This window comes from Carassius carassius, chromosome 16 (genome assembly GCF_963082965.1).
Source record: "Carassius carassius chromosome 16, fCarCar2.1, whole genome shotgun sequence".
Lineage (NCBI taxonomy): Eukaryota > Metazoa > Chordata > Actinopteri > Cypriniformes > Cyprinidae > Carassius > Carassius carassius.
Window position 1 is genome coordinate 32992690 of NC_081770.1, and position 10953 is coordinate 33003642.

Sequence of the window (10953 nt, forward strand, 5' to 3'; positions counted from 1 at the left end):
AATTCCTTTTTTAAAGATACGAATGAGACAGTGTGAAGACCTTAAAAACACTGCAACTGAATATCTGCACGTCCAAACTAAGGTCATTCTGGATTAATACATCTTGGAGCAAAACTACATGTGTTCTACAATGAAGAAATGTATTTAAAAAAAACTTGTGATATCTTGTGATATAAATTTACTTTGTTATGTAATATTAATAACATCAATGAAAAATTAGTTGCTTAAAATACTAAACACAAATGGTAAGGGCATTACCATTGTTTCCAGAAGAGAATAAAGGGGAAATAATGTTCACTAGTTTATTCTGATAATTCTCATTTCTTGTATACAGTAATCTTCAGAGCTGTGGGTTATGTAAACATCCTTCAGAATAAAAGTTTAACCAGAATATAGACCTTAATGGGAAAACTCTGTGCATGTGTGTATGATCTGATCAACTGCACTCTTTACGTGGTAGAAGAAGGGTAACGCTACATGCATATTCTGATTAAACAGCACACCACTAATCAAACAACTCACTTCAACAGCTTAACGCCTGGTGGAAAGTGTTTACACTATTCTGCAAGTCAAACAGGTTTATACATAAACCCCGATTAGATTATAATTAACAGACGAGGCAAAAAAGTTATAAAAAAAAGGTATGACAGTAGGAATTTTCTATGATTTCAATTAAGTATGAGATTATATTTTCTTGTTAAGAGCACTTTGATGGCAAGAGAATTTGGACAGGTGATATTGTGTCAGCCTGTAGCACCAAATATTAAAATATGAAACACATAATAATCAACCACAGACACAGGTGAACAACAAAATAACAAGCAAAACCATTTTAAAGAGGTCTGCTGTTACATCATAGATACTGAAGGACAACAAGAAAAAGTGCGGAGATAGAACACAATATTTTGAAGACCTAAAGCGATGGTTCACCCAAAAATGGAAATTACCCGGTGATTTACTCGCCATCAAGGCATCCTACGAGTATATGATGGTCTTCTTTCAGATGAATCCAATCGGAGTTATAGTTAATGTACTGGCTCTTTCATGGTTTATAATGGCAGTGAATGGCTGTTGAGATTTTGAAGCCCAATAAAGTGCATCCATCCATCATAAAAAGTGCTTCCTACGGGTTAATTAAGGCCTTCTGAAACAAACTGATTGCATGTGCAAGAATTTTTTTTTATTTGATATACAGTAACCTTAACTGTCGTACACACGTTCACGAGAGAGAAGTGATGAACGTGGAAACGCAGAGGAGAGAGCAAAACAAAACACCAGTAACGAATTAGAAGCGCAAAATGAGGAATTGTAAAAGAAAAATGTCAGAGGATTTTGATATAAACCAAGAAGAGACTGGGTCTTACTTTGCTGCAAACAAAACTTGTCTATTTAACTTTTTTCCTTATACAAACATCTCTTTGCTTCAGAAGGCCTTTATTAACCACCTGGTGCCGTGTTGGGCACTTTTTATGATGGATGAACGCACCTTATTGGGCTTCAAAATCTCAACAGCCATTCACTGCCATTATAAAACCTGGACGAGCCAAGACATTCTTTAATATAACTCCGATCGTACTCATCTGAAAACAAGACAGTCATGTACACCTAGGATGGCTTGAGGGCGAGTAAATCATGGGGAGATTTTAATCTTTGGGTGAACCATCGCTTTAAAGTACAATGTTACAACATGATTACAAAATCTAAAATAAAATAAAAATTCAGTTCAAATAAATAGAAAGTTACATAGCTAATATATACAGTTTAAAACAATGTTTTGTTTCCTAGTATTCACAACGAGAACTTCTAACCAATTATTACCTTCATCAGCAATGTCACAAATATAAAACACCTCAGTGTAGAGAGGAGGAGGGCGAGTCGGACGGGATGCCCACCAGAGTGGGCGGCTGCTGGCCCGGCGCGGGTACAGGGGCTGTGGGGCGGGGGTTGAGGCGCGGAGGGAGGGGGGTGGAGGGCCGGATGAGCGGCGGGGGCTGGTTCAGGGCAGGACGGGGCTGAAGGAAGCGGGCCTGCTGCTGCAGAGGCGGAGGCTGACGGTGTAGCGCTGGAGTGGCAGGAAGAGATGGACGCAGAAGAGGTGGAGGCTGGTTCAGAGAGCTGGAGCTGCTGGCTGATGTTAGAGACACTGATGTGGCTACAGGAGACGGACCCGAGGCTGGGGTCACCTGACCCTGATTAGGAAAGAAAGGTGAAGACAACTTAACACTGGTTTCATTTTTTTTTCATACCTTCTGGAGAAAAACAGAGCAGACAGTGGACAAAGATGTAAAGCACGTGTTGATCTGACGATTACTTCATATGAGAGGCATTACAGTTTCAACGCTTACCTCTTCCTCTTCCTCATCGGTGCTCTTTCCCGAGGAGATGTTGCTGTTCTTTCCATCCTCGCCAGAGTTGGCATCGTCTCCGTTGGGGGTTCCCTGCTCCGCCTCCCATTCCTGAAGCACCTCGTCCAAGTTAAAGCGGCGCCGATAGTTCACAAAGAAGTTCTTCACCTGCCCCACCGTTTTATTCCCGATCACATCAGCAATAGCCTGGAAGTCCTTCCCGTACTTTCGTACTCCTAGATATAAGAGCATAGGCATAAGATGTTGCGAGTGACATTTGGTATAATAATAACAGGTACATAACTGATGGCTTTAACCATTTACTTACCTTGCACTGCCAAAAGCTGCTCGTCTGTTGTCCAGCGGGCATTAATTTTTTGGGTGCACTGGAACAAGACGTAACATTGAGCAAAATGTCGATATGCAGATTAAAGTGCATATGAGAACAAGTGCAAGCAGAAGGGAGTCACCTCAGGAAGTCTGAACTCATCAATGCCATCTTCAATCTTCTGCTTAAGTCCACTGTTTAACTGCTTGGCATTCTGAACCTAGAAAAACAGGTAAACTTGTGAGGAAGAAACAACATGTAGAATAGCGATGCTCATTCTCGGTTATTTCTCCAAACCCACAACTGATGCTTGTTAACCGATTATTAACTATTAACATTATTTTAATTCAGAATTAGATAGGATAAGTGTCTATGACCTGTTAAAAATACCTTAATTCGTCTTCTAGGGATTCATTTTACATGTGCAAACAACAGAACATGAGGATTCACTTGGTCACACCACATCAAGCACCCGCAGCACTTCTACGAGCGGAGAAAAACATAATCCCTAGGCTAGGGGTGGGCGATATCTCGATATTTAAAATATATCCAGATATTTTTTAAACACAATATGGATTTTGACATATCGTATATATCGATATATTGTTTATATTTAATTCTGATTCCGCCACTTTGCTTGTTTGCCTTCTCTGTGCTGTGCTCGCCCCCGCCTCCTTGCTTTTGTCCCCCCTCCCCTCGCGTGTACAGAGCTAGTCTAAAAAAAACGTCTTAAAAAAAGGACAACTGGCTCCATTATATGGAGATACTTCGGTTTTAAGGCGTCGGACGAACAGCAGGCAGATGTCTACTGTAGGGCCCTAAGATTTCCGTGATGCAGAAAACGTGCACGGAATCGCGGAATCCAGTCATAAAAACGGAATTTACAGTTTAACGCGGAATGTCACGGAATTTAAAAGTAGGTCATTGCACTTACATCAAATCGCGATATGGAGTAATATTTGCAAATATTAAAGCCGGAAAAGTCTATTTAAATATGAATGCTGCATGTTCTGCGTGTCTGTGTTAATGAATGGCACAGAAGCACGGCTTCATTCATTAACGTTACACACACTGAAGCGCGCGTGACGCTCACTGTGATTTCATCTGTCGTCTCACTAAATTAGGACGTAAACACTTGAAGGACATCTCCAGAACTGCTATGAGAGTCACTTCATGAGCATCTGACCGTTTGATTTGAGTACAACTAGCGTCATGTATCACATCATACACTGTAGTATCACATTAGGGCTGTCAAAATTGCTCAAAATTGACGTTCGAATATTCCCTCTAAAAAATACACGAATATTCGAACTATTCGAACATCTGGTGGCGCATGTTGTCAATGCTCATTAATAACAAATTAATAACCAAGCACCTATGATAATTTATGACAGAGCAGCATATCTGAATGATTTCTGAAGATCATGTGACACTGAAGACTGGAGTAATGATGCTGAAAATTACGTCAATAACAGGCAAAAATAATACAAAGAGACATAACTACTTGTATAGATAGTCTATTTAAGTTTAAACATGTATGACAACGTATTACCTACACAAAAACAAGGAAATCAACTAATGTCCAAGACTGCAGACGCTCTCTCACTCTCACGTTCTCTGCGCATAATGGTTTAAATGAACAAACACATTTTTGTGCAAGCAATTTAAGGTCGCGACTGTTGTCCCAAATATAGCAGGCTTCATTCAGTGATTGAAACAAATATTATTAATATTAATTGAAGTTTTACAGCATATAGAACTGACATTGAATGCTCCGAGCGAGCTGTGCTGTGGTAAACATGGAACTTTTCCTTGACATGAAACGATAAATAATCAAACCTCGGATCCATTGCTTGACAGAACTCCCCGAAGCGTGCCCCATCCGCGATACTGATCGGTCTCATGTCCTTACAAATGAACAAAATTATTTTATCCGTTATGGCCTCTTGTCGTGTTGCAGACAAAGTGCTTGCGGCGGGCGATTCAAAGTAACGCTAAGTGTCGAGACGTGACTGTTTAGCTGGAGTTCCACACATTATGCCATGCTCATTTGGGTGCACATTTTTGAGATGTGACCTCATGTTGCTAGTGGTCGAATGGTATGCTTACTGTATCTTAAATAGCTCGCATACAACTTTATCTCACGGGTCAACAATTTTACCTCATTTTCTCTGCTGCGGTCGAGTTGGGCTCTGCACTTGCTGCCATCTTCCATGAAGACGCGTCAACTTTCAGCAGTGATGCTGTGCCAGACAGTGCGACTCCTGTGAAGCTGTGACCTGTCCCTGAACCCTCAGGCGCGCTAGCGGCCCACTCGCAAAGCAGACAACCACGCCTCTACTACCGCGGGCCTTTTTTTCCACATTTTTTTTTTTTATTCGAATATTAATTTTCACCTTCGAAATTCGTTTTTTTAAAACTATTCGAATACATATTCGAATTTAGAATATTTGTTGACCGCCCTATATCACATACACAGAACTGTAAAGGTACAGTAACCCGTCAAAATAAAAGTATGTGCCAGAAATCTATTACTATTTTTCAGCAGAATGTACATAGACCACTACACTAATAAATCAGTCAATTCTTACTGCCAGTTAACGGTTAACTGGTTAAAATAGAACATTAGAACATGATCTTCTAAGGCTTACACTGACATTAATTCCAGAAGGATTTTTTTGAACCTCTTGTTGATTCGTGGCCATACCTGTCGTTTCAGGGACACCAGCTCCATGTCCAGCTGACGCAGGACAGAGTTAGCGGCGCTGGAGCTGCAGGACACGGCCACCACGTCCTCCTGTGTGAGGTACATGCCTTTGGGAGGGCGGCACTTGGAGCGCTGGCTGTGGTGACGGTGCTGCAGCGTCTGGTGCTCTCTCCGGCCCAGAGCAATTTTGGAGCTCAGCGTCTGAGGCTCTGCATGACTCTGTCAGGGGAAAACCAAAACACTGCACTGAGACACTGGAAGAAGATTCAACATAGAGGAATCAATAGACAACTTTAACATGCTTCTGGAAACTGTTTTTTAAATAATCTGAATATGTATTTATTAGAAAGTCCCATTACCTCCTTCTTGGCCTCTTTCGTAGGGTCATAATCACTGTCGTTGGTCTCAACGGGGTTGGCCTCCTCCATCTCTTCCTCACTATCAAGTCAAAAGCAAAAACAGAAAGACCAGAAACACTTAAAACTTGTATCAACTCATAAATGAGCTCAAAGATCGAATGGATAAGTTACCTTTCATCTGGATTATTCCGGTTTGCCAGCTTTCGCGCTTGTCGGTCCATTAGACTCGTTCGGGATCGTGTTTTTTTCCATGAATAGTAGTACTTCACAAGACTGGATATGGATTTGTCCGGCAACTGCAATCAATTATCAAATTCAAGGATTTAGGAAGAGTGTAAAAAAAATATTAATAATAATAATAATTTTAGCAATAAAATGTTTTTGAAAGAAACCAGGGCTGCTATAATTTATTCAAAAACACAGTAAATTAATACTGTTAAATAAAACAATTTAAATAACTGTTTTGCATTTAAACATTTGAAAATTGAATTTATTGCTTTGATGATAAAGCTGTATTTTCAGCATCATTACTCCAGTCTTCAGTGTCACATGATCTTCAGAAATCATTCAGATATGCTGCTCTGTCATAAATTATCATAGGTGCTTGGTTATTAATTTGTTGCACAGTATAATGTATTATCTTATTGTGTAAAGCTGTTTTTGTACCATGCATTTTGATGCACTTTTTAGGGTTCTTCAATGAATAGAAAGCAGAAGCTGCAAAGAGAGTGATGTTCAAAAGCACAGCATTTATTTGAAAGAGAAATCTTTTGCAAATCAGTATATTCGAATGATTTCTGCAGGATCATGTGACACTGAAGACTGGAGTAAAGGTGCCGTCACTCTACACTTTTCGTTCCTTTGACCTCCATTCATACGCGGAAACAAGTGGAGTTTCACATTTCACTGCGCTTCTCAGTGTAAGTTCTGGGAAATGTACCTGCAAATTCATATCATGTGAAACAGTGTGACCAACAGATCAATACGTCCGTCGAAGATGAATTAAAACCCCAGTGTTGCAGGCAAGTGTTTTTTAAAAAGTTAATGGATTACAGTAATTTACTGTAATTTTACAGAACAGTTCCTGTATTACAATAACAAGATGAAAATTATTTAACACACACAGAAACCTAAATGTACCATTACAATAGTATACAAAAACCTAATCATAATACTTCTGCATTATGGTTAGGCGAAGTTGTTGGTAAAGTGTCACAATGCATTGCCCTGAAGTATTATTTCTCATTTCTGTTTCTGGGATTAAATGTGACCTGGACAGATTTCTAATGAGCGTAAGCCTCTCAGTTTGAAGACATGTCACTGTTAGCTCAGTAATGCTAGCAGTGATGACTCACCATCTGCTGGATCCGATGAAAGCTCTTCCCGTGAAAACTGAACGCTTGCTCAAACAACACCTTGTCCTCCACCGTCCACTCATCTGGGAAGGGTGTGAAGTTGGGCAGATCAGCAAGGGACTTCTCGATGTTGTGTTTGTGCCAAAAGAGCATGCCGAGAGCCTGTGGAGCACAGAAGACATCCATACATTGATCAACCCTGACAACGACGTCGTCTTTGAGGACTGCGTGCTCGTAACTCACCTGCTCAACATTGTATCCATGCTTTTCTTTCGCAATTGCAATGTACTCGTCCACTGAAAAGAAAATAATAATAATAATAATACACACACGTACACAATAATGCATGATGCTGTCACTATGATAAATGAAATGCCCAAAAATAAATAAATGCAAATACTTACATTTAGAGTCAACTATTGTGTGATATGGAGACCAAACCAACATGCCACCGTTGTCTTTATCGCTGTATTTTGTGGAGCCTACACAATTACAGTACAAAAAGTATGCATTAAAATTGTCCAAACAACTTGTAATGTTAATGCAACACGATTTAAAAACTACAATAATTTCCCTAAGAGTATTAACAATAAATCTATATTAACAATATTTATATATAAAAAAAACATTATAATAATTATTATTTAGTGTTGCAGTTATTTGAGGGTTAAATCACATTCCGTTCACACTTTTGTGTCTTAATTGCAAAATTCACAAATTAAATCGTAATTTAAAAGGCATTTTCACTTCAGTCCTGAAGAGCACACAAAACTGCTATTTTATCGCCTTTTAAAATAAAACGCAGTTTTGTAGTAAATAAACAGTAATTGTACAAGTTATAAAACATTTCCCCTGTTTAAACATCTTATAAACGAGGAAAAAATATCAAGATTACACGGACTCATATTTAATCCCATGTTAAAGTTGCTGGGTATATTAGCTGAAGAGTGGCTAAAGCGAGACAGCTAACAACCTTTCACAAATAGCTTTTCATGAGTATGTAATCATACACTAACATTAAAAACAGATTTAAAATAACAAAATTGTCCATTCGACACCTCGAATCTTTGAAAACAAGTTTAAAATACTGATTTGTACGCTGATTGTTCTGCGCGATGGGTGTACCGAGGCTACCACAGTCAGTCAGGTTCTTAAAGGCGGAATGCGGCGCTTTTTCCTACCTGGATCAAACTCGGGGATATTTGCTTGATAATCGGACCCCACACGCATGCCCACATCTGAAAACAAGAATAATGAGTGATGTTTCGAATTTATTAAGCGATTTTGGTTTTCATTTAAATACATAAAAAAGCTCCGCAGGGGTGTTCGAGGCTATACCGTGCTCGTCGTCGCTGCCGCTCTCGTCCGAAAAATGTCCATTCGAGGCGTTCGACGGGCTTTTCGTCCCGTTTGAGCGACCTTTCCCCAGATACTCCGACCCTTTGTCCATCATTCCCGGCATAGTGGCGATACGCTTGAAAATCTTGAGCAAAAATGAAATATGTCAACACTACAGCATTTGCTCTGTGTCCAGTGGCTCTGCGCAGCTGCGCACTCTGGTATCCCTCCGCCGTATCTCTCTCGTGTTTCATTAGCTTCACTGTCTGTTTCTCCATCGTTAACATCTGTTGCGTGTCTTCATCAAATGTTCAAAGTAAATGAGCAGGTTTGCGTGATTCTGCTCTTCGTTTAACGATCAACACAAGTGTCCAGATCTAGTTTTCGTCGCGGAAGGAATTGAGACGCATGTAAACAAAGGTGAAACGCGGCTCTTGTGTGCGCCACTTTTGTATCACAAGCACGTTTTCATGTTTTCCTTTCAAAATGTCCAAATATGTATCTTTTGTGCATTACATTTATTATTAAACTAAACAGAAAAGGTATATATAGTAATAAAAATTAGATATGTTTAATGATTAGCACATTTATGGCTGAGTAGCCATTTATAAACGCTTTTTTTTAGTAATCTAGAATTGTATTTTTTTTAAATCCTAGTTTTCATGATTTGCAAGTCACACTTAACGTAAACCTGACACGAGAGTGTTTATATTTATAATTACACAAGGATCTAGTTCTAGCTTTGGTTTCAATAAACTCATATAATCAGATATATTAGTATTTCACAACAATCAGTGGTATGTGGTAGACTACTGTCCTGAATAGGCAAAATCTCTTGTCTGGTTTAATACACTAATACACATAATTACATACATATACATAATTAAATCTGGATTAAAATGGGTTAAAAACAATTTTATGCCAATTTAAAATGTACACATAATATGCACTACTTGGCATATCTCTGAATATCATAATCTTTATCATTTTTTTAACTCCTCTCCTGCCTTCAAATGGAAAATATTGCTGATTGATAAGGCATGTTGTGGCTCATGTTGAACACATGTTGGTCAATCATACACAAAACAGCTGAAAACAATCACTGGAGATGTATGAGTCTCAAATAATTAACTAAAAAATACTTATAAAATTGAAATTAACAACAACAAACAAAAAAGTAATTCCACATGTAATATTCAAGCGCCTTTGGGAAAGGAAAAAAAAAATGGAGATTGTTCACTTCTTTCTTACTGAAAAGCTACTAACAAGTTGCTTTAAACCACATCAGACCTGAAATGTAATACAGCTAATCTATAGTAGATAACATTGTCTATTCTGTGGTGTGTGAATGAGTGGCTGTGACTGACTGAATGAAAGCTGAAAGATGTGCCCTCTGGTGTCTTAAGCAAGTAAACACAATCAGCTCAGAGTCAAACTAGTTTGGCAGAATCTTTGGCCGGAGGCACTTGACAAGTGCATAGCTCATGGAAAGAAATAACAGCACTTTAGGCTATATGCAAAGACACAGAAACAGCTTTGAGACTTGATCTGAGGTAGGTGTTACCGAACCGCAAGCACTTCATAAAGTTGAGCTGCTGTGGTTTATGGAGGAATGCGGAGGGAAAACTGAAGAGGAGCTTAAACATATTCAACCTAGATTAATAGAGTGTGTGTGTGAGAGTTGAGAGTGCCTTCTTAAATACTTGGAAAAGACCATGTGAGCTGGCCATTGCTCAGACACAGCTGGCTCATCACTGAGAACCCAACAACACAGGACTCTCACAAAGGGTCCTAGAGCAGAAGGAAGCTCTAACATCACAGGACAAGGATGTTCATGAATCTGTGAACACAGAATTGAGCTCTCTAGGAGCTCCTGAAGACCATTGGTGGTGAATATTTTCCCTGTGATGCTTTTGGGAAGGACAGCTCAGATCAGAATGTTAAATTCAGAACAGAATGTTAATTTCGGCACATAACAGCATGATAATTAAGAGCATAACAGGAAAACTACTTCAGAACACAATGGAATGGAATGTTAATTTGAGATTGGAAGACAGAGAGACACGTCAAAATCAGAACAGAGCATGTAGTTATATTTTAAATAGAACAGAAAAGAATATGAACTCCATAATAAAAGAAAACATTGATCTCTAAATAGAACAGGACAGAAAAAGAACTTCAGAACACAAAAGAATGTTAACTTCAGAACAGAATATTATTTTTAGAACGTTAAGAACGGAACATTCACATTTGAACAAAACAGAAATGGTGTAGAACAGAACGTTAGTTTCAGAATAGAAGAGAATGTTATTATCAGAAGAGAACAAAGATGAATGACTGAATTTTTTACAGAATAATAAAAACACAATAGAATTTTAATTTCATTTCAGAATAGAAGAGGGATGAATTTTAACTACAGAGCATCACTTTAATAGAAAGAGAATGTAAATATCGCTCTCCGCATGAGGAATCAAAGCGCCTCTGATTGGTCACTGAACAGAGATGTGTGTGATTGGTTACA

General features: G+C 38.8%; 1 protein-coding gene across 1 annotated transcript; it reads right to left on the bottom strand.

Moving 5' to 3' along the window:
• Nucleotides 1–288: 288 nt before the first annotated feature.
• Nucleotides 289–8721, bottom strand: rcor3 (REST corepressor 3). Its single transcript, XM_059569902.1, has 12 exons — nt 8433–8721; nt 8276–8332; nt 7499–7576; nt 7338–7390; nt 7095–7256; nt 5911–6035; nt 5740–5818; nt 5381–5599; nt 2816–2893; nt 2674–2731; nt 2346–2581; nt 289–2189 (listed from the first exon to the last, which is right to left on the bottom strand). Exons 1-12 carry the CDS (start codon nt 8554–8556, stop codon nt 1851–1853), a joined length of 1608 nt encoding a protein of 535 aa, XP_059425885.1. The 5' UTR covers nt 8557–8721; the 3' UTR covers nt 289–1850.
• Nucleotides 8722–10953: the final 2232 nt, after the last annotated feature.

What these genes read in the sequence shown, in the direction of transcription:
- rcor3 (XM_059569902.1), bottom strand. Translation starts at nt 8,556, where the DNA reads ATGCCGGGAATGATGGACAAAGGGTCGGAGTATCTGGGGAAAGGTCGC. An exon ending in CGGCAGCGACGACGAGCACG is followed by an intron (nt 8,333 to 8,432) that starts GTATAGCCTCGA and finishes TCTTGTTTTCAG; the next exon opens with ATGTGGGCATGCGTGTGGGG. An exon ending in ATGGATACAATGTTGAGCAG is followed by an intron (nt 7,257 to 7,337) that starts GTGAGTTACGAG and finishes TGTGCTCCACAG; the next exon opens with GCTCTCGGCATGCTCTTTTG.